Genomic DNA, 24,237 nt, shown 5'->3' with positions numbered 1-24,237 from the left:
TAAAGCAACAAAGGAGTTTTTCAAAGCTAAAAAATTGTCGATTCTGATGTGGCCAAGTCAATCACCTGTTCTAAACCCAATTGAGCATCCCTTTTATATGCTGAAGAGAAAACTGAAGAGGACTACTACCCCCCCAAAACAAGCATAAGCTAAAGATGGCTGCAATACAGGCCCGGCAGAGCATCACCAAAGACACCAAGAGTGCCCTGAAATTGGGGGAGGGGGGGGAGGAGACTATGTGTAAACACTGTTGTAATTTCTACATGGTGCAACCAGAGTGTATAAAAATGGCCTTTATTAAAATCTGAAATAAAAAAATTTGCCCCTTAACTATATGTGATTTTTTTTTCTATTACAATTCTCAAAATTGTGGAGTACAGAGGCAAATAAATAAATGACGGGTTGTCCCAAACATTATGGAGGGCACTGTATGACAATAAAACACTTTTGACCCGCTGAGACTCCAGCATTTTGTGTCTATCTTCAGTGTGAACCAACATGGCATTATTGTAGTCCACTTAAATCTGGTACTGATGCAGTATGTGCAACTCCCGGGAATGCCACCATTTTCATTGCACTTTCTTCCCAGCGAGTGCAAGAAGAAGGGCGGGTCTTGTTTCCCCCACCCCCACTCAGTGCTAATTGGCCAGTTTAAATCTCCAGCGACCGAAATCCATTGGCCAAAGCTACAGGTTGCGGACGTGATTGGCTAGAGTATTGAGCGATCACTGATTAACCTCAGATTCCAACCATACCCACTTGAATTAAAATGCCGGTTCCTCACGGGTTCATGTACCGCCGACGGTAGCGATGGAGCTAGTCAGCGGGCGGTAATGGCGGTCCGCAGTAGCGCAGCGCGGGGTTCTGGAAGCCCCGCCCATTCACGGTGACGTAATTTAGACCGTCCAGTCAGCTGCGGCCTGCGGGCAGCACGGGCTGTGATTGGCCGGGGCAGATTCAAAGTAAGGCGGTTAGGGCCGTTGCTTTCAAACAGCGCGCGCTCTCTCGCCGCTGTGAGTTTGCGACCCGCGGTTCCGCCATGAACACTGCTCGCAGCACCTGGAGCTACGATGCCCCCACCACACACATCGATTTCGGTAACCTCCAGGAAGACGATGACCCCATGGCCGATTACTGGTTCGGTAAGCGGAGCAGTCGACCGTTCTGGGCGGTCATCACAACTCGGGCTCTCCACTACGGGTCGGGCTCCCGACTCCGTGAGCTCGAACACAAGGGCGACGCCCGGTGTCCGTTGCATCGCCCTGGAACGAATCTATTTTAGCTCAAGATCTACGCACTCACTGAAACTCGTCACCGGTTCAGTCGCTGATGTCCATTGCATTTGCACTGGATGGTTCCAGTACAAGCCCTAGTGTGTGGCTTTTGCTGATGTTTTGCAGCCATTGATGTAAATGCAGGCAATCTAAGCGGGGCTAAATTTCCCCCCCGTACATTAAAGTAACTCGATTTTGTTTCTGCTTTGACTTGTATTGAACCCCAGTTCTTTAAATCCTTAACCATGTTTTAAGTTTTTCAACCACCCTGTCTCCTTTCTGCTCTCACCCCCGCCCCTCAACGCACTCCCCTGGGTTGATCTTTCTACCTACAGCCAGGGCTGCAATTCTTTTCTAAAGTTCACATTTTGGTCTTTTAGCCGCGATACACGTGTTCACAATTGGGAATGAAATAAAAATATGCGAAATTTCTTCTGACAGTCTAACCTTGATAGAGGTGGGATTAAAAAAAAAAGTCAACAGATCTTTTCCGCGGTAAATTAATAGGATTGGTTTGGGTGAAAGTAAGGAAAATGAAGGAGCAGAAAACATTATAACTTGCTAATTGACCTGATGCTAATGTAAGATTATGTTAGAAAATTAGAAGTGTTTCAGCAAATTCCAGGGAAACTTCAGATTTTGAGAGCTGATATGTTACTTGTATTTCAAAATTCCAATGGTTAATGAATGGAAGTCAATAAATGTATTTCTATTATGTAAGGTGGTTGTGATGAAATTAACTACACCAGTTAGCTTGATATCAATAGTAGAAACATTTATGGGAGTGATAGAGTACTTAACATAAATAACAGTAATTGGCAGAGTTCTCATGGGAGTATAATTGGAATTGACTCGCAGTTAATGTTTTAGATCCAAGACTCTTAATCAGAACTGTTGGCTTTCATTTACACCCGAAGATAAGAAATAAAGAGCATATTGTTAGGGTTAGACTAAATGAGTAAATGCAGCAATGAAGAGCAGATTACATGGATAAAAGCAACATAATGTGTTGCTAATGGTAAGGCTGTAGGATATGCTCTGCAGATGAGACTATGTAAATAACAAACCAAAAACTGGGCCAAATGATAAAACCTGAAATGGCCAGAACTGATGCAGAGTTGTCTGAAGTTGGAGAATTTGGTGTTTAATCTACAAGGCTGCTATGCACCCTGATAGAAGATGTGGTGTCGTACTTCAAGGAAGCTCAAATGGTGCAGATGTTCACCATTGGAGAAGTCAGAATGGGAGTGTGATGGTGTATTAAAATGGCAGGCATTGGACTTCAGTGTCATTCCTGTGGACTAATTGCAGGTGTTCTACAACGTTATCATCATATCTACATTTGGTTTCTCCAGTGTCGTGGAGGCCACGTTGTGAATGTTGAATTGAGTATAATTGTAAGAAGTGGCTATAAATCACAGTTTCACCTGATAAGACTGGGTGGTGGGCTGGAAAGGTATTTGAAAGGCCAGTGGTTGATATGTTGAAACAAGAGTGGTCCAGGGAGTTGTGAGGAGCAAATATAGGGAAGGATGTGTTTTGTTACAATCCTACTTGAGGCAGTGTTTTATTGTAAACCAGCATTTGCAGCCCCGTGTCTATTCCAGATGTAGTTTGAGACAATTGGGTAGTCTTTACGGAATGTTGCCTTTTTAAAATGCCATTTCAAGTCGTCCTTTGAAATTTGACATTATCACTCACAGATTTTACTAACCCGTTGGGTTTCTCTTTTAAAAAAAACAACTGAATTATGAATAGCAACTATCATGTGGTCTTTAAAATCTATATCCCCTCAGATGTGCATCGAGCTGCAGTGGCAAATAATATTCAACCCATATTTAAAAGCTTTGGTTTGGATGATTGCAGCCAGACTGTTAGCTGTAGATATCCATGTTGGGGCAGTCAAGTCTATAGTTGCAGCAGTCAAGTGCAGGTGTTACCAGAAGTAGTGCACTCTTACACTTATGCAAAAAGTGCACTTTAAGCAATTATTTAAAAAAACAAAAAAAAACGTAACCATTGTAGTATATTGTCTTAGATCGGCAAGTGGACCAAGATTCAACGACTGCTATGCCCGCGGCAGTACCACTCGTACAAGATCAAAATTTTGGAATGGATCAAAATGAACCAGCAACTGTTCTTGCGGTAGCGTCTGCCCCACAAAATCAGGATCTGCGAATACCGGAAGATTCTTCTAAAACAGAATCACAGCTACAGTTGAACAAAGAAGATGCATCTGCACGTGAGAATTTGATTTTTTGCAATATTTATGAATAGTTACTCCTGTATAAAAGCCAGCCAAACCAGCATCTAAAAGCTTCTCTGCAAAGCCCTGACCCGTTGCATTACATTTCTGGTTAATATTAACTGTAATATTTTCTGATACACCTGGATCTATAGTGAAAACGTGCTACCTTGGTCAGAGCAGTAGTCTATTCAACTGATATTTGACATTAAATTGTAATTTTGATTAGCCTAGAAAACCTGCCTAGGCTAATTTTGAGTGCTTTTTAGTTGATTCTGACAATTAATTTGGACTATAAACAGACATGGATGGAAGAATACAAGTGAAAATTTGGAAAATATTATTTGCCAAAGTTGGTGATATTATGGCTCTGCTTGTTTGATTACGATTACGGATGATGAAAAAAGTTTCTAAACGGGATTATGGAAATGTGATGCTTTGGAGGTGGAGTTGTGAGAAAAGGGTGCTATGATGAGAAAGGAAGGTGTGGAATAAAATGTAGAACTGAAGGAATGATGGGTTGAAGGGAATAGACGGGTTAAGAAAAATAGGGGCTCTTCAGTAAGGAGAAATGTGATGAGCAGATGGGATAGAAACTGGGTGACTGGATGGGGGTATGGAAAAGTGATAGATAAGGAACACAGTGGTGTTTACCTGTAATTGGAGAATTTATGCTGGTAGGTTGTAGGCATTTCAGCACAATTGGAGATGTTGGTCTGCGTATGGCCTTGCTCTGGCAGTGGAGGAGCCTGAGGAGAGATTGGTGTGGAAGGGGAAGTGGCTAGTAATTTGGAGCTCTGCAATAGCATACTCACCTGGTCTATGCTTGAAGATGAAGCCACACTATTTTACAATCATCAATATCTGAGAATCATGTCAAGGTATGCGATCTTCATGGCCACTGTGTCCAAACTGCTTGTATCATTGTTTTTCTGCAGTGCAAATAGTAGTTTAAACGGTCTGAAAGCCTCTTGAGCACTGTTGTAGGCATTGACATCCACTGTAATATCGAAGATAGACACAAAGCTGGAGTATCTCACCAGGTCAGACACCATCTCTGGAGAAAAGGAATGGGTGTTGTTTCCTGTTGATACCCTTCTTCAGAGTTGGGGAATGGGAAATGAGGTATAAAAGTCCAAAGAAATGAATGAAAGTGTGGTCGTTGATTCTAATGCATAGAAATAGTCTTTTGGTTCACTTGTCTGCACTAATCCCATGATCCTAAAGCCGTGGCAGTTCATATGCTCATGTAGGTACAAAAATGTTGTTTCTATCTTCACCACCCCTCTGGCATTCTTGTTCCTCTGATTCTATAGGGTGATTTCACAAAAGGTCACTGGAGCGTAGATCCGCACCCACGTGACCGAAAATCTCAAGTGGAGGACATGCTATACATCCGGTACATGTTAGTGAATGGGAAAACACGCACTTTCACACCCGTTAAAAACATCGAAAACGGCCAGTTTTTGAGCTGCAATTTACTGTGCCAGTCGGGGTGACCGTGAGGCACAGCTACCTAAATTTACAGTCCAAAAAAAAGATAGAAACTAAGGTAAATTCAAGAGGGAGCTGAAGGTGCAAATCCAGCGGAAATGCTTATCGGACATTTGCCGTAGCGATTTAAAGATCCAAAATATCGGGAATTATCACGTTTGCTCGCTGCATTTCATCAAAAGTAAGGCATTATTGACTTTTTTATCTTTATTGGTGAAATGCAGCGAGCAAACGCAATAATTCCCGATATTTTGGACCTTTAAATCTCCACGGCAAATGTCCGCTGTTCACTTCCGCTGGATTGGCACCTTCAGCTCCCTCTTTAATTTACCTTAGTTTCTATCTTTTTTTTTGGACTGAAAATCTAGGTAGCTGTGCCTCACGGTCACCCCGACTGGCACAGTAAATTGCAGCTCAAAAACTGGCCGTTTTCGATGTTTTTAACGGGTGGGAAAGTGCGTGTTTTCCCATTCATTAAGATGTACCGGATGTATAGCATGGCCTCCACTTGAGATTTTCGGTCACGTGGGTGCGGATCTACGCTCCAGTGACCTTTCGTGAAATCACCCTATACCATAAAATTGGGTTTCCATTAAACCTGAGCTCTGTTTTGTGCACCTTTGCAATGGGGGAGAAAAACCTGTCTCATTACAGTAAACCTAGTACCTTGGGACTCCAGTGCCAGATTGGCAGATTTTTTTAGGCTATTGGTTATTACTCCCATGTAACCCACCCACCTTTACTTCAACCCTCTTTTAATTTGCTTATTTTAATTGTGCAACCCTTCACTATCACCTTCTCCTTCCTATTCCCAAGGCTTTCGTAGGGTTTAACTTGTCTTTTAGACAAGCCTCCTGTAAGCTCCTGTAGAAAGGGTAGCCATGCTTGGTTATATAGATTGAGGCAAAGGTATTTGGTTGTGGATGGTGGGGTTAAGATTGGGTCCTGACAAGACAGGCAGTTGAATGATATTAAGGATTTAGTTGGGCTGGAGGATGCTGAAGATTGGAAACATTCTGAGGGTTTTAAATCAGATGCAAAATTATACTAAAGCATTGGCAACAGTGTTTGAGAACTGATGTTTTTCAGAGTTAGATAAGAGGGCAGATTAAATTGTGCGCAATAAGGCTCAAACAGCATTGTGATGGATGGGGGAGGGAGAGAAAATGAGTCTTAAATAGTGCCATCTTTCTCTCCATTTGAAGATGGGAAGCCTTGGTATAACATCACAACTGACAGAAAATCTGTTCAAAACTACACAGCTCCCCCAACACACCCCGCCCCCCACCCTGAGCCCCCATGGGGAGAGTTTGAGTGGTTTGGGGGGGGGGGGGGGGGCATCATAGGGGAGGGCTGGTTCCCGAACGCAATACACCCTCGCTCCAGGCAGGGCCCGCGTACTGGGGGAGTGGTCGGGGAGGGTGACCACTCACAGCGCAAGCAAGAAGACAGCTTTTTATTCACAGACAGACTGACATTGGGTCCCGTCCTCTCAATGCGGGGAGAGGGGGGCGGCCTGCGGCTTCACACTAACCACTTCCACACACACTGACCACCCCACCCCCATTGATATTATATTAATATTGTTCATTCACTCCTTTTACTCCATCCCCCGCCCTGTCCATTCACGCATAGCCCCCAACTCGCGAGGGGGGCACAGAGAGGTGGAGGGGAGTGGGGTGGGCGTCAACCAAATGATTGCATGTTCAGCGACTTCAGTCCAGAGCCCGGGCGGAGGGGAGGGCTGGGTCGTCACAGGGGAGGGCTGGCATTTAGTGCTCAATGCTCCTATTACTCTATGGGGAGCCTAATTCGGTGCTGCGGTCTATTTAAACACACACGCACACAGATTTATAGTAATAAGGATATGATAGCCTTCAACTGCGTAATTGGTGAATAATTGGGTTGTATTTTTGTATAATTATACATGGTTGGTTTTACTTTGCTCTTATTTTATAATTTCCTTCATTTGTAATCATATTTTTACTGTATTTGTTGCTTTGTTATAAATTTGGAGCTATTTATTTTTCCACCTGTAGAAGATGCAGCTAGTAAACCCCCACCATGTAACCTGGTCACCTCACTGGAAGAGTGGAGAGCTAAATCAAGCAATACCTCTGAACCCTTGAGAAGGTAAGTAATAAATGTCATTTTAGTGAAGTAGGTGAACTCCAATTGCTATTACTCTTAAGAGAAGTACTTAACTTGAATTGTGTTCAGTTATTTAAAGCGAGGAGAAATCTGGTTTCTGTTAACACTTTCTGAATTCAAGGAATGTATACAAGGGAGGATGGCTCTTATGTTTTGTCCACCTTACATAGGTTCAGGTACACTGATTCAAAATCATAAATTCTTGAATATACTGACAGAAATAGCAAGTACCAATTCCTCATGAAGGACGCAGCGGTTATTAAAAAATGGGGAAGAGTAAGGAAATTCAGGCCCTAGCAATCAGATAGCACTGTTGTATTTTTTATGATTTTTGTCGTCACTAAGTGAGCTGATTCTGCTCAGCAGTAATGACTGGCTGTACACTGTAATATGCAGATTGTGCAATATTTAATTTCAATTGCAAATCTTTTGTTCACCCCAAAATACTAGAGATATTCAAAGAATTATCTGTAATTATATTGCTGTTATCCATGCCATCAGCAAATTCTGTTAAATTCTTCATCTGGCAATTCGTTCTTTGCACTACTTTTGATAGTTCCTAAATCTATATTCATGTTGGCTATTCTCTTGTTTGAATGCTTTACTTCCTGATAAAGAAACATATTAAACAATTTTTTTTTATTCGTCCCTTATGATTCCGTTTTTCATGAAAGGATAAAGTGGAATTTTTGGCAATGGTCTCCACAAGCCCCTTTGTCTGATCCGTTTTGTTGTTGGAAATGGAGATTACATAGCTGGTAGAGTTACTGCCTCAAGCTCCAGTGATCCCAGCTTCATATCTGGGTGGTGCTTCCGACTGAGTTTCCTCTGCTTGCTGTGGTTCCCTCACAGATCTAACAATTTGCATGTTCCTGAGATTAATTGGCCACTAATAAATAGCCTTCAGTGTGTAGATCAGTTGTAAAGCTTGATGGAATTGATGGTAAAATGGGTAAAATAAAATTAAACATGTGTAGGATTGGAGAAAATGCATGTTTGGCGGGCAGAAGGGTCTATCTAAATGGTGGCCGACTAGGAAAAGGGGAGATGCAGCGAGACCTGGGTGTCATGGTACACCAGTCATTGAAAGTAGGCATGCAGGTGCAGCAGGCAGTGAAGAAAGCGAATGGTATGTTAGCATTCATCACAAAAGGATTTGAGTATAGGAGCAGGGAGGTTCTACTGCACTTGTACAGGGTCTTGGTGAGACCACACCTGTATTGCATAAGGAGTATTGCGTAAAGTTTTGGTCTCCAAATCTGAGGATGGACATTATTGCCATAGAGGGAGTGCAGAGAAGGTTCACCAGACTGATTCCTGGGATGTCAGGACTGTCTTATGAAGAAAGGCTGGATAGACTTGGTTTATACTCTCTAGAATTTAGAAGATTGAGAGGGGATCTTATAGAAACTTACTAAATTCTTAAGGGGTTGGACAGGCTAGATGCAGGAAGATTGTTCCCGATGTTAGGGAAGTCCAGGACAAGGGTCACAGCTTAAGGATAAGGGGGAAATCCTTTAAAACCGAGATGAGAAGAACTTTTTTTCACACAGAGAGTGCTGAACCTCTGGAACTCTCTGCCGCAGAGCGTAGTCGAGGCCAGTTCATTGGCTATATTTAAGAGGGAGTTAGATGTGGCCCTTGTGGCTAAGGGGATCGGAGGGTATGGAGAGAAGGCAGGTATGGGATACTGAGTTGGATGATCAGCCATGATCATATTGAATGGTGGTGCGGGCTCGAAGGGCCGAATGGCCTACTCCTGCACCTAATTTCTATGTTTCTATGTATCCATGCTGTGTAATACCCCATTTGGAGATCTCTTGGTTCCAGGTTGCATTTTTAATGTAGACATTTTGTTCTAATGTTTCTGTATTTTTATGCACATTACTTCAATCTAAAGATTTCCGAATTTAATTTATTGTTAGATCAAGCCGCAGACCATCTGAACAATTGAGAAAACAGTTGGGCAACATTCGAGCTGCAAGGCGATCTCAGGATATGAAAGCGATAGAACCTCCAGATAACAAAAAAGCCCGGTTGTAAGCTCTCTTTATATTTAACTATGTACATAGCTCCTTTGCCATTTGAATGCAAATCTCTGAAAATTACCGCGATCTGTTTCAGATGACTGAAATACTGCTCTGTAACGCGAGCAATCGAGGGTCACTATGATCATCCCATTGTTGTGCAAATACAAGTATTTTGCTCTTTCCTGGAAATGTTCAATTATTAGGAATTACTTGTGTGTGAAGCAACCTTGAACAATTGAGAAAACATTTGGGCTGCAATGATGCAAAAATTATGTATCGGCCAACAATTTTGTTCGGAAGCATTTGTTCAGATAGAAAATATGAAATATTCTTTATCCTAAATCTAGGGATGCAACTGGAAAGTGCTCCAACAGCAGAAGTCGGAGTCAGGGCAAACAGAAAATGTCATTTGGGACTCCTACAGTTCTCAGGTATGCTATTTTGGAAAGTGATAAGCTATGTTTTCAGGGTGCACTTTTTTAAAATCCAAGTTTTCTCTATTTAGCTGATAATTTATATTCGTAACTTAAAATTATAACCATTGGGTGATAAACATGCCAGGCTAAGGTCCTTTGGATTACTGTTTTCTTATCTCCTGCATTATCCTATCACTGCCCATTGTAATATTGAATCGCTCAGCTCAGTTGCTAACTATATTGGCACCTTATTTTAGTGGATTGAGATTTCTACTGTTGCACTATCAAATTGTGTCACTGTTTTACATTTGCTTCCTTCCCTTGTGCTTTACTTTCTTATGCATGTGCATTTTAAAAAGGAATTATGCCTCTTAGCAACTGACTGTTTTGATCTTAATTCTTATTCTACCTAGATGTATTTGTTTGTATTGTGGACTTTCCTATGAACTGTATTCAAAGTAAAGCTGTTATAACTTTAAGGTCTGATGCTTCTGAAGATTTTTTTCCCGCTGGTCAGTGCTAATAAGTGCGGTGAAAAATTGGCTGTAGAAACAAAAATCTGAAATAAGGTGGCGCTTGTGGAATTTAAGCAAAATGGCCCATTGGACTGAATTGAAAACTGCCTGTCTGGATATAAATGCTATGTAAACTTTCTGAATTCGCATTCAAGACTGCCTGTCTTTTGCTAGGTACATTCCTTCATTGACTGAGAAAATCTATGCTTTAGTTGTCACCATTTCAGGCTGTGTAAGTGTATTTCTTTAGTATATTTTGAAGATAGTATTCAAATTGATCTTCTTTGCTTCTTGTAGGAGGCAACCACATATGAGTTCAAAGGGGAAAAGCACAGAAGAATTGGAGATGGAAAAAATTGCCCAATTTCAGAAGGAAGTGGCAGAGCAGAGGAAACTGAATGAAGAGTCACTAAAGCTTGCCATCTCTGGTGCAGGTATACTATCATATTAAAAATAGGAAGAATTTAGTTTTATTTTCATTTAACTTTTGCTTGGTTTGCCCAAATTAAGTGTAGCCATTTGGGCTTTTCCCTCTAGTTCTAACTAAAAGGTAGTGTCAACCACAGCAGTCTTCTGGGATCTGGAAAGTGGCACTAAATAAACAAACTATGCTTTTGATATAGTGAAAAGCAAGGAGCAGAATTTATGATGTGGCAGGAAACGATTTACATGGTAAATAAGGATGTTTATGCCTCCACTAATTTATTTGTATTATGGAAATGGTGTTCCGCTTAAAACATGTTAAGATTTTTCTCTTTGGACGCTTTTGAAGCACTCAAATTTGCTGCCATAAAGTCATGACTGACTTAACCTTGCGGCAGACCCATTTATAATTATTTACAATATTTTAAAGGTCTTACTGATTTGTGGGAAGTTAAATGTTATTAGCATGATCAGCAAACGCGGAGTGTGTTGCTACCTATTTTTAAAGCACAAATTTGTTTTGCAACTAAACCCAAGTTTTGGGTGAATGGTATGTCTTAGTAAATTCCCTGCTTTAAAAAAAATTGCAGTTCTTTACACTATGCAAAATACTTTTTTTTTGGGAGGGGGGGGGGGTTTTAAGCAGGAGAATTTAACCTACATTAAACCAGTCACAACACTGAATACATTTTAAACCAGCTGACCTGCAGTCTGTGAAGTTTTGTTTTCCCTGTGACTCCATTGGGGTTTTGCCTGGGTGCACCAGTTTTCTCCTTCATCCTAAAGATGTATGTGTTAGTTGGCTGCTGCAATTTACCTGTGTAGATGAGCAGTAGAATCTGGGGAGTTGATAGGAATCTTGGAAAATGGATGAGTTCAAGGCAAAATTAGTAGGCTAATTGCTCTGATCTGGTGTAGACTCTGGGCTTAAACGACCTCATAATACACTAGCACAATTCACACGTGAAGGCACCAACTTTTCTACTTATTTTCATGCTATGGAATTCTCCTTCTCTTCCACTGTTTTCATATGCTGAATTTTCAAGGACCAAATTATAAACAAGTGAAAGTAAACTGTCTGCCCACATTGTAATCTCTTGCAAAGGTTGAGTTTTGTTCACAAACCCCTGAGGAATCAAAAATTTGATATTTTAGCATTATTCTTCATGTGGAACACTGCATCCATTTCCAAAATAACGGATGGACTCGTGTCAAATAACAGGACTGTTTGTCGAACCGCCAATGTCCAAAGGGAGGGACACAGAAGGTAGGGATCTATAGACCAATCTAGGTCTATTGATTCAAGATGCTAGAGTCGATAAAGAGAAATTTAACTAATCATTGAGGAAAGCTCCATCCCAACTTATGTATCCGACTTGTGTAGATACAAGCAAATTTTAGCACCCTGGTGGGATGGGTTTGAGAGCTGCGGTGGAGCTTGAGAATCTCTCTCTGGAATGATAACCTGTAAAATCATACCTGGTTGACATGGTTTTGAATGGTTAGATCACGTTTGACAAATTGCCCATACTTTAAAGATGTGATGGGGAAGGTTGATAGAGGGCACACTGTTCATGTGGTGTTTAGTTTCCAAGCAGGCATTTGCCACATGAAGATGGTGTGCACATTTTTTTTTAAACTGAGCATTGGAAGAAGTACATTATAGATTGAAAACATAGCTGCCACTTAGAAAACAGTTGGAATAGGTGATAAATTTCAGGTTTGAATAATGTAATATGTGCATCTCAGATCCATTGTCCTCCAATTGAATAATTATTTACATTAGTGATTTGTGGGAGAGAATGTAAGATTTCCAAAGTTACCAATTAATATGAACACAATTGGACGGGTACATTTTGACTAAGACATTGTGATTCTGCTACAGGGTTTGGATTCAGTAACCAAGTGAAAGGCGGGGAAATGTGAGATCATGCATTTTAGTAAGTGGGATTAGAAGGCAGATTATTGTTTAAATGGAGATAGATTGCAAAATATGTGACTTTTAGAGGGTCAGTGTTCTAGTGCATGAATCTTAAAACAAATAGTGCACAGATCCCAATAGTTGAGGTAATTGGCATGTTGGCCTTTATTGCCAAGAGTTTAAGAACTGGGTGGTTTTATTAGTGGTCTTGGTGAAGTCTCATCTTAAATTTAATGCAGTTTTGATCCCCTTGCCTTAATGATAAAGCTAATTCCTGGGATGAGAAGGTGGTCTTGTCAGGAGGGCTGGATAGTTTGTGTTCTTTGGAGTTGGAATATGGGGTGACCCGATTCAAATATAATCCTAAGGGGGCTTGAGAGGATGGAGGTTTCCATTAATGGGAGAGTCACAGAAAAGGGTCTGGCAATTAAATTGTGGAGTGTAGAAATGTCTTTCATGAGTGGAGAATCTTGACCCTCACTCTGAGCTTGCTGTTGACCATGTTCAAGAATGAACTGCAGATGCTGGAAAATCGAAGGTAGACAAAAATGCTGGAGAAACTCGGCATCTATGGAACGAAGGAAATGGGCAACGTTTTGGGCGGGTTTCGGCACGAAACGTTGCCTATTTCCTTCGCTCCATAGATGCTGCCGCACGCGCCGAGTTTCTCCAGCATTTTAGTCCATCTTGCTGGTGACCATATTATGAAATGGATCTAAGCTGCAGATTTTTCCACATCTTCTCTGGCATAGTAGTGTTGAGGCCAGCAGATGAATGGTGGGACAGACCTGTGGAGCTGGGTGACTTGCTTCTGGTCCTATTTTGTTTCAAATTGGAAGCAGCATGATGGCAGCAATAGATTAGAATCTCTGACTCTAATCTAATTGCATTTTCAGTGTTTTTATTTAAGCTGCAGCAGTCTGTTCTGTTGGTCATCTTTATCCCTCTTCTCCTCATTCAATTTATTTTTAATGAAAAATCTGCTTCCTGCTGGTTTCAGGTCAGAGCAAAAAAATAGTGCAAATCCCAACCACAAAGCCATTGGATATAAAGTTCCACACAGATAAGCGCATTCATGCACATGAAGGACAAGTGTATAAGGAAGTGAACTTCACCAGTGAATTACGCAAACATCGGCAATCTCCTGTGAGTATTTTGTCATGGTGTGAATATGGATGAGATGAGGTGGGCTGTTAACATTTTGTAGTTTGATTTTGTAATTTTGAGGCCCTCTTTACTCATTCGATTAAAACATTAACCCTTGTAGAAGTCTTTGTAAAATCCATGGTCACATAATTGGGAACCTTCTTGATGGTTTCAAAAGACAGCAGTACCAATATAGCTTTAGATTTTTTTTAAATTAATTTTAGGGGAAAGGATATTGTTACAATTGCGAATATTAGGTAGTATGCTGCTTTATCAATTTATGCACCACTCTTTCCATCTGGTTTATCTTGGTGTAAATTGTCTCCTAGCTTTCCCTTCAATGTGTCTAGAATATGCCTACTTGACAGACCCTAAATGTGGTTGAGTAATATAATGTGCAGACTGGCTCAGTACTTCTAGACTGGGCTGAGCATTGAAAATGTGTCTAGAATGTAACTTTTGTGACCTATGTCTGGTATCTACTTGGAATTTGGCATTGATTTAGGTAAAATATAATTGAGAAGGAATTCATAATGCGTCAGTGGCAAAAATTGCACACTAATTAGAAAATTAGATCTAAATAGTAAGCTCCATCTACTGCTCAATGCTCAGATTACTCTATGGGGAGCCTAATTCAGTGCTGAAGTCTATTTAAACCATATTATACCACACTCTGCTCCCCCGCACCCCTCTCTTCCCCCCCCCCCCATCCACCCCTTCTCTAGCCACGCCTGTGCAGTTGGGGGTTATGCGTGTGGATAGGGCGGGGGATGGGGTAAAAGGAGGGATATATATCCTTCCCCTGTGTGTGTATGTATATAGCGGTGAAACTGAATGGGAGGGGATGATGCTGAACATACTCACTGGGCAGCATCTGTAAGAGGAACAGTGACATTTTGGGTAGGTGACATTTCATTATAGTTCTGATCGAAGGTTGTAGATCTGAATTTTTTTCCCTTCACTCTGAAGAAGGGTCTTGACCTGAAATGTCACCTATTCCTTTTCTCCAGAGATACTGTCTGACCCGAGTTACTTCAGCTCTGCCCATCTTGATTTTTTTTTTTTTTTTTTTCCTTTCTACTGATGTTGCCTGCCTTGTCGAGGCATTCAGATTTTCAGGATCTGTAGTGTCAAACAAACTGGTCCATAGTATCCTTGAGGACACCATGTACCCAACTATGCTAATCCCATTTACCAGCATTTGGTCTATAGCTTTTAAATCTTGGCAATTCAGTTGCTTGGTCAAGCAGTTGTTGAATACTGAGTACCTAAAGAACCATCTACTCAAGTTGGTCGGTTATGGGTGAATTTGGTTATTTCTAATCTGCTTGCTCTTTACTTTAAATTTGTGCTCTCTGGTTTTGAAAGTCACTGTTATAGGGAACTCTCACTGTTCACCCTATCACTGCCTCTGCTCTGAGGAAAACACACAAAGCCAATTTGGTGTCTTCTCATAGCTGCAACTTTACATCCAGATAACGTTCTGGTAAATTTAATTACATTCATGTAATTTCTATAATTTGATGACCTGAACTATACATTACTCCAGCTGTGGCCTACCAATATTTTATGAATTTATATCGTGATCTCCATGCTCTTCTATTCAATGCATTATCTAATGACAGCCAGCATCTTGTGTGGTGCCTTGATCTTATTTGCCTTATTGTCACATTATATATCTATGGATTTGTAAAGAATGGCTCCTTTGTTCTTTGATCTTTTCAAAACTGAAAGATAATATCTAGCATAGCTTCATTCCATGAATCCAGGAATGGAATGGAAAGCTTTGATAACACTGGTTGTGGAAGTTGGAAAGACTGGTCAAAGTAATAGAAAAGGGCTTGAGTGGGACCGAGGTCATTAATCTATTGACTCTTTCCATAGACACGTGAACACAAAGGACCTACCGTGCCAAAACCATTCAACTTCTCTTGTGGGAGCAAAAGGAAACATGCAGATACAGATAACAAAGAATACGTTTCTCTGGCACAGCAGATAGAAGCATTTCAATCCCGCACACCGCCACGGTATCACCTGAGGAGCAGCGCTCAGCTGGAGGGTAACGCAAAATCTATTTGTAATGTCTTTACTTTTAACTAGTTATGTAGATAACTTGCAAGTTTGTAAGGAAGGAAAATCCCAACAAAGTTATCCTCTATTGGTGGATTGCTTTGAGTATATTGAACCTCTTTACTTACTCTCTAAAGGTTGACTGACAGTCTAAAGTGCTTTTTACTTACTCTCAAGGTTGACTGACTGCTTCTGTCATGCATTCCTTCCTTAAGGTCCTTCCAAGGTGCCTGCAAAAGTGAAACTGACTAAGCCTTGCACTCCTTTACTGACAACTAAGACCCGTTCTCGACCACCCACATGCAAGAGTGCAGTTGAAAAGGAAGCTGAAGAGCTGGAGAAGATGCAGTCGTAAGTATGTTCTAAATAAGCCTAGAATGTCTCTTTGGTACTGGATGTTTTGTCATGAACATAGGGTTTAAGATAAAACAGATGTACACTCTAGAAGTTAATGAGCCTTGTTATCTTTTTGCAGGATTTCCATAGTATAGTTGAACAAGTGTTGTCAATTTGGAATGTACTTTGACATATTTATAAAACAGTACAGCACAGGAACAGGCTCTTCAGCCAACTGTCTGAACCAAAAAACTGAGATCCCTCCTTACACATGATCTATATCCCTCCATTCCCTGCATATCCATGTCTCTAACCTAAAGCATCTTAGTTGCCAATATCTGCATCCAGTAGCTGTGCATTCCAGGTGCCCACCTGTTTCAAAAAAAAAGTTCTATCACTTGAAAGCAATGCCCTATAGTGTTTGACATTTCCAATCTGGCAATAATGTACTTTATCTATGCTTTTCATAATGTTACATACTTTTATCAGGTCTCCCATCAGTTCTGACATTCAAGAGAACTCTTTGCAGCTGATAATGCCCTCTAATCCAGACAGCAACCTGGTAAACCTCTTCTGCACCCACTCCTCAGCCTCCACATCCTTCATTTAATGGGGCAAGCAGAATGGCACAAGGGCTTATAAATATAGCTTATAAAGTTGCTTCCTGACTCATGTATTCAATGCCCTGACCAATGAAGTAAACATACCATACAGCTTCTTTACTATTCTATTAAGTATGATGCCACATTTGGGGAGCTATGGCATGACCCCAAAATCCCACTGGATTCAAAATTCATCTGCAGAGCTTCTGGAAGCCTCAAAGCTTGAGATATTTCTGATTCTGTTAACTTGTTGCTGTTACTGAAATGTTACTTTACCTGGCTTAGGTGAACTTTATAGTCGGTCTTTTGTATGTTTATTGTGTTTAGTTCTTTGATTTAATGGTTTGTATTGAACATGTGACGGAGGATTATCATGTTGTCTTGCTTTTGCAGATACAAATTCAGAGCCCAGGAAGTAAATTCCAGAATCATGGAAGGTTGTTTTGCTGTGCCAAAGAAACCACATGTTAAAGAAACAACAAAACCTATCGGCTTTGATTTGGAAATAGAGAAACGTATCCGTGAAAGGGAAGAAATCCGGAAGACCGAAGAAGTGGAAGAGTACAGCTTCCACTCGCAGCCGTGTCCTTCGAAAATATTAGATAGTGTTGTGGTAAAGATTCTCTTGTCCCCTTAACATTTTTTATTTCTAATTGATAATTTATTGTGGAGCAAAATTCAATTTTCAAGTATGGTTTAATCCTGATCTGTAGCTGGAAATTTTGTTTCATATGCTGCAACTTTTTTTGCACAGGGAGTCCCAGAGAAGAAACCGCGGCCCGTAACAATGCCCAAATCTCCAGCTTTTACTCTGAAGAACCGTGTGAGAATTTCATACAAGGAGGAAGAGAAGGTATGGTTAAATGTTAATTATCATGGAATATTTTGAATGACAAGTTTTAACAAACACTTTAGTTATTTTAGAAAAATTTGTAACTCGGTTGATAATTCAATTATGGGGTGTGGATGGTGTTGGTCATCAGTAATTTGATCCATTTAAGTTTGACAGTTGCTGCTAGAACAGGACTGGCCTACATTTGGTTCTTTATACCCCACTTGATTTTTTTAAATTCCTAAGTAAATTTAAATCCAAAATCCCATCTAGTTTTCTTTTGGCCATTACTCTTTAACACTGATTGAACAGTCATTTTTCTATGCAAGGTTTTGATTTATTCTATGGCTTCTGGTGCTAAAATGGTACTTGTTCATTTAAAGTGCTGTGGTCCAGTGCAAGGTTTGAGTTTTTTCTTATTTGAATATTCCAGGAGGAAGCTCATGTTATTAAAGCAAATCCCATGCCACACTATGCTGTTCCATTCAAGCCAAGATCCACTGAAGAGAAAGCTGTAGAAATTCAGCCCTTCTCATTTGAGGTCCGAGACAAAGAGAGGGAAGCATTAAAACAGAAGAAAATTGAGCAAATGCGCAAGAAGACGGCAGAGGTATTTTATATATGATTACAAATGATAAACCTTCCATAAGCAATTAACTTTGGTAGGTTTTAACATGCAGATCTGCATTTTTGTGTAGCTTTTGCTGGGAAATCTTGAAATGGTTATATCCAATTCTTGTAGTATCAGTTATAGGAACATATTGTGGTGATGACGAAATGAAGAATTGAGAACTGGCAGAAGTAAAGTATGATGGACTAAACAATTTATTCCATGTAAAATTCAGTGCATTGGTTAATTGAGCAACTGCATATAGTTGTAGTAATGTCTGATTGATAAATGATTGTACTGGGGAATTTACTTGTCAATTATTACTTTGTGTAGGTCCCTGTTTTTAAAGCAAGGATACTTCCTGACTTTGACGTTTCCCGGCTACCAGATAAAGTGATGAAGCCTGTGACCAAAGTTGAACCATTTCATCTACGAGTTGAAGAACGTGGTGCTATGAAAGACAAAGAATGGTCACAGATGGTAAGCTGCTTGGATCTCGTCATAACATTGAAAATATATTGAAGAGTTATGTCAAGTTAGATTACATCATCTATAATGGTTGGTTTGGCACGTATGTAATTGGATACTAGACTGTGGAACCCGTTGGGTCCCATGTTCACACGGGAGGGCTGGTCCCCCAATGCAATATTCCACCTCTCCGCCAATTCCAATATTGGTGGCTCAGTCACTCAAGCCTGATGTGCTGGCAGCTCACTCGTGGCTGGTGGACTGACAGTTGACTCATGGCTATTCCTTGAAATTCCACTTCAAGCAGGGTGCAGGGCCACCAAATTCAAGGGTGCAAGGCCACCAATTGCGCAGTTTCATACCATTTCATGCAGGGTGCAAGGCCACCACATTCAAATGCAGTTTCATACAATTTCAAGCAGAGTGAAACCACCATAAAACCACACAAAACATCACATAAACACCACACTCGTAGTTAAGTAGACGTTCAGTCGATTCACAGCTCAGTCGTGACTGCTCCCTCCCCCATCTTGCAGAGACTGAGCCACACCCACACTTCAGGGTTTTATAATCCCTCCCCCTCCCACCAGAAGGGGTGTGGCCTTCATGGCGTGATTGACAGGAGAGAGATTCTCAACATTTAAAAAACTAACACTTATTTTTCATTGATGGGAAGAATCCTCTGCACCTGATGAGCGGTGGGGGGCTGAGTAAGATGACAAAAATCACAGTCGCAAGTGCTAGCATTTTATCTAAAATCAATATACAGTGCAAACAGGAAGTTGTCAAGTTTAGACTTTTAATCATTTGCCATTTCGAAGCAACCACCATCAACAGCCATTTTGAGTGCTTTACTTTATTTCAAACCAACTACATTTTCAGTTTCATACCACATTAAAGGCGCTCAAGGTCAGTAAAACCACACTCGGTTTAGTTGACATGTGTTCAGTGTTATTCACAGCTAGGACTGAGACGTGATCCTCTCACTCCCCATCTTGCAGAGACTGACTGCGGCACTCAACACGTCTGGGTTTTATAGTCCCTCCGGAAGGGGCGTGGCCTTCAGGAGAGAGAATATCAACATTTTTTAAACACTAATAACTTATTTTTCATCGATGGGGGGAAATCCTCTTGTCCTGCACAGCAGAGGGGACTCTGAGTAAGATGGCCAAAAATCACAGCCGTAAGTGGCAGTGCTTTTCTAAAATCAATATACAGAACAACAAGAAGTGGTCAAGATCATACATTTAGTAATATAGATGGAGATAAACTAAATGAAATGAATTTGTACTGTTAGTCTTGGGAACCGAACCTACTGCTGTGATTTCAATCTTGCAACCTGCTCTTGCACACTGCTTCCAATATAAACTATTTCCTCCTTGCAGATGAAGGAAGAGCTGAGAAAGCAAAAAGAAGCAGCATGTTTTAAAGCCAGACCCAATTCTGTTGCTAATCGTGAACCATTTCAACCAAAGAAGGCAGACCAATCATTAACAGGTATTTATTACCTTGTGATATGAAATACACTGTGAAATTAGATTTTGCTGCATGTACAAATGCTTAGTCATTGAGTGATAGTGTGGAAACAGGACTTTCGGCCCAACTTGCCCATACTGGCCAACATGTCCCAGCTGCACTACTCCCATCAGCCTGTGTTTGGTCCATATCCCTACAAACCCGTCTTATCCATGTACCTGTCTGTTTCTTAAATGTTGGTAGTCCCTGTCTCAACTACCTCCTCTGGCAGCTTGTTCCATATACCCACCACATCTTTAGGTGGAAAAAGTTATCGCTTATCTTTTCCCCTTCACCTTAAACCTGTCCTTTAGTCCTCGATTCACCTAGTCTTGAGCAAGAGACTCTGCATCTACCCAATCTATTATGATTTTATACACCTCTGTAAGATCACCCTTCATCTTCTTGCGCTCCAAGGAATAGTCCCAACCTACTCAAACTCTCCGTGAGGAGCCTAATTACGTAGAAAATAGGTGCAGGAGTAGGCCATTCGGCCCTTCGAGCCTGCACCGACCGCCATTCAATATGATCATGGCTGATCATCCAACTCTGATTCGGTGCTGCTGTCTATTGAAACCATATTATTATACAATATGTCTTGTGAATATGACTAGAGTTAATTATGTTTTAGATAATATAATTGTGTGTATTTTGAATGAGACTGCCACAAAGGTCTGGATCCTGAACCAGCCTAATTAATGGGTGAGGGCAGTTCCTGTGGGTAGCCCTGTTTACTGAATCCCATTGACTGCCAGTGTGCAGATTGGGGGAAGGCTAAGGCATCTTCCACTGAGAGGAAAATGCCTAACCCTAGCTCACTCCCCTTGCAGCTGCCCACGGCTGGAGTTGGAGCTGCTTTGGGACCAGTTGCGGGCTCCGTAAATGTGGTCACTCAGCACGTCCACCATGATGGTGGGGAGCACGCTGCCCGGGCTGACTTCAGCACCCCCATAAGTGCCGACTCCGTCAGTCCGCTCGCTGCAACACAGGCCGGTCGACAGCCCGGCCGACCCCTTGCAGCACCCACGGCGGGCCAACAGCACGACTGACCCCTCGCAGCATTCACCAGGGCCCGACAGCCCGATCAATCCTTCATATCATCCACTGGCTTACCATCAGCCATGATCATATTGAATGTTGGTGCAGGCTCGAAGGGCCGAATAGCCTACTCCTGCACCTATTTTCTATGTTTCTAACAGCCCGACCGACCCTTCGCAGCACTCACGGGGACCGACAACCTGACCGACCCTTTTTTTATTTTTAGTTAGTTGAATTTTTTGTTTTCGTAGTTATAGCCTTTTTTATGTGTGTGTGGGGGGGGGGGGGGGGGGGGGAAGAGAAAGGGGGAAGGGAGAAACTACTTTCTACCCTACCTGGTCGGAGAGGCGGCTTTTCTCCGGGCTGCACGGTCGACCCGTCCTCGCGGCCTACCAGCGGGCCTGGAGCGGCGTTTCTTGAGGGGGCCGCCCAGAACCTCTGCTTCGGCAGCGGCACAGCGCTGGAGCGCTATCGCGGAGCAGGCGATGCCTTACCCGGGTCGCCGCGCTGGAGACCGCAGGTGAACATCGCGGAGACTGTGGAGCGGCCTGCTTCGGGAGGCGGCACTGACATCAGGAGCATGGGATCTCTCGCCGAGATCGCCAGTTCTGTAAGCGGCCGTTCCAGGCACCCTGAGCCGCTGAGAGGGTTCAACCGACTCACGAAGAAGGGCCTGTAACATCGGCCTCCGTAGCGGCGACTGCGGAGGCCTCAATAGGCCCTCTATGGGTGGACAAGGGGATGGGGACTGGACTTTGTGCCTTCCCTCATGTTTCCCTGGGATGTTTTTTATGTTTATTGTTAAATTCTTTAATGTTGTGTCTTATCTTTATCTGTGTGCTGCATGGCAAGACAAATTTCACTACACCAATTGGTGTATGTGACAATAAATGTCCTTTGTCCTTGTCCTTTGTTTTGATGTAATTAGGAGGCAGCAGAGTGCTCGCTGCCTAGCTATCATGAAACAAAGCGCGTGATTTTTCAATTGACGTCCAACGCCATGTCAAATGTGCATTGATTGGACAAATTACTACTTGGGAAAATTGGAGGTTTTTCTCATTTTTTTTAAATGTGCAGGTTTTGTTGACTAGTTTCAGGTATGATATCTATAATTTTTACACTTTGTTAAATTCAGGTAGTTGCATGATTTGGGTCACAAATTTAAATTAAAAAGCACCTCAGCCCACAACCTACTGGTGATTTAAATAATTGGCTATTGGGCTAGCATACCAAGTAGAAATATGGTGTTCTAGTAGATTTTAAAGATGTTTGATGAATTGTTAAAGATGCAAATTATTTTGCTCTTTCCTCTATGGATAACCTGGGTAAAAATCTTAGCTCTTCCATTTTGCCCAAACTTAGAAAGGTTCCCTTCTATGGCTCAAGAGAAGTTTGAATTAGCAACAGAGAAGCGTGCAAAAGAGCGCATGGAATTTGAAATGCGCAAAGCAGACGATAAAGCCATGCGAGAAAAGGTTCAGCAGGAAAAACAGAAAGAAGCTGAAAAGCTTGATAAAGATGAAACGTCTAGACTTCGACAGGAACTTGTGAGTATTTGATAATGGAAATTGTTATGTACAAACTGTTCCACCGAAATGTATGTTTTTCTAGGGCATTCTCTGGAAATGTATAATGTTTCTCTGGGGCATTTAAGACGGAATGTGATGCAGTCTTTTTTGCACAGCCACTGACATCCTGGTGTGTTTATAAATATAGCATTTGTTAGTGCAGCGGAACTGTCAAAGTACAATGTATAGACATAGTCGTTCAAGGGAGGAAGGTGTTGAAGAATGAATGACTACAACCTACAACTACTTCCCCAACCTCCATATTTAAAAAAAACCAAAAAAAAAAAAACCCCCGGGGCTTCTAATTGGCTTAAATATAATAACATACCGAACCAAATTGGATAAAAGTCCCAGTGATCGTTGTTTCAAACATTTATATATACTGCATGGCAGGAATACTTTAAATTATTGTAGAAATTTTGGTATCAAGCAGTAACTCTTGAATGTTAGCAGTATATAAACCGATGGATAAATATGCTGCGTGGCTATCCTGATACATCAAACCACTGTCGAGATTTTTTTTTGAGTGAAATCCTGAATTAAATTTTCCATATGGTGTGACATGTCTGGCATTGTACCCTTTCCATTAAGAGAAATTTGTTTTTGGTGTATTTTCTAAATTAGCCCCTCCAGGTTTTATTTGTGACGGCAAATTCTATTTTACAATCTGTTAGCCGTACAGCATGGAAACAGGCTTTTTTGATCCCTCATCTATGCCAAACAAGATAGTCTATCTAAGATCTTTTCCAAATCTTCCCTATCCATGTACCTGTCAGTGCCTTAAATGTTATTGTGCCTGCCTCAGTTAGCTCAGTTTTGTTTTAAGTGTTCAACTTACCTGAATCAACATCCGTCTTTTGCAGGTGCACAAAGCAAATCCTGTGCGACATTACAAAACTGTGGACATCAAACCCAGTGACAAACCACTAACAGTTGCCCACGCTCCACATTTTTCTGAAAGATTTAGGCTGTAATTAATATTAACTCGAGTGTTTGAATGTTTCTGTAATTCTAACTTTTTGCTAGATTACTGCTAAATCTAAGTAATTGTGGTCTTGTATCAATAAAATAGATTTTAATGTTTTTGGTTAAATGTAGTCAATCACTTGTTCTGTTCCAGTCAAAGTTTTCTCACAGTATATCTGCATGGTGAAAAGTAAATAAAGCTACAACTAAAAAAATGTTTGGAAGATCTTTTGATGGCCGATGCTCATTGTAAGTACACAAAGCAAATGTCGAACATTATTTTGGGATTCACCTTGACAAGAATTGTTTCAATGGGAATTCCATGAGATTTGCCTTGCAAATCAGATTTATTATTTAACAAATAATGTGGAAACAAGACTTCACAAACTCATTGAGTTGTTTTAATTTTAATAGACCTGTACTTGTGTACAGTGCATCTTTTGAATTTTAGTAACTCATGGGTTCTGTGAAGGTTGATCATGTAATCTGATTTTTCAAATGAGCCGATTTGGCATCCAATAGTAGAGTTCTTCCTTTGCTTGTGAGATTACATTCACTGTTGAATATTTCAGTAGCCTGTGGTCATATCAAACAATACCACTGAATAATCCTACTCC

At 41.2% G+C, this 24,237-nt stretch overlaps 1 protein-coding gene across 1 annotated transcript; it reads left to right on the top strand.

The window, feature by feature from the left end:
- The first annotated feature begins 956 nt into the window (after positions 1 to 956).
- tpx2 (TPX2 microtubule nucleation factor) lies at positions 957 to 23,835 on the top strand. Its single transcript, XM_055652078.1, has 16 exons — positions 957 to 1,142; positions 3,313 to 3,516; positions 7,053 to 7,146; positions 9,090 to 9,203; positions 9,542 to 9,625; positions 10,423 to 10,559; positions 13,470 to 13,615; positions 15,500 to 15,674; positions 15,901 to 16,036; positions 17,017 to 17,236; positions 17,378 to 17,476; positions 17,889 to 18,065; positions 18,399 to 18,545; positions 19,919 to 20,030; positions 22,449 to 22,633; positions 23,518 to 23,835. The coding sequence occupies exons 1-16, from the start codon at positions 1,040 to 1,042 to the stop codon at positions 23,626 to 23,628; spliced, it is 2,244 nt and encodes a 747-aa protein (XP_055508053.1). The 5' UTR covers positions 957 to 1,039; the 3' UTR covers positions 23,629 to 23,835.
- The last annotated feature ends 402 nt before the right edge of the window (positions 23,836 to 24,237 follow it).

The sequence above is a fragment of the Leucoraja erinacea genome, chromosome 21 (assembly GCF_028641065.1).
Source record: "Leucoraja erinacea ecotype New England chromosome 21, Leri_hhj_1, whole genome shotgun sequence".
NCBI lineage: Eukaryota > Metazoa > Chordata > Chondrichthyes > Rajiformes > Rajidae > Leucoraja > Leucoraja erinaceus.
Note: the sequence above shows the minus strand (reverse complement) of the source record. Positions and strands in the feature narration are given on the sequence as shown.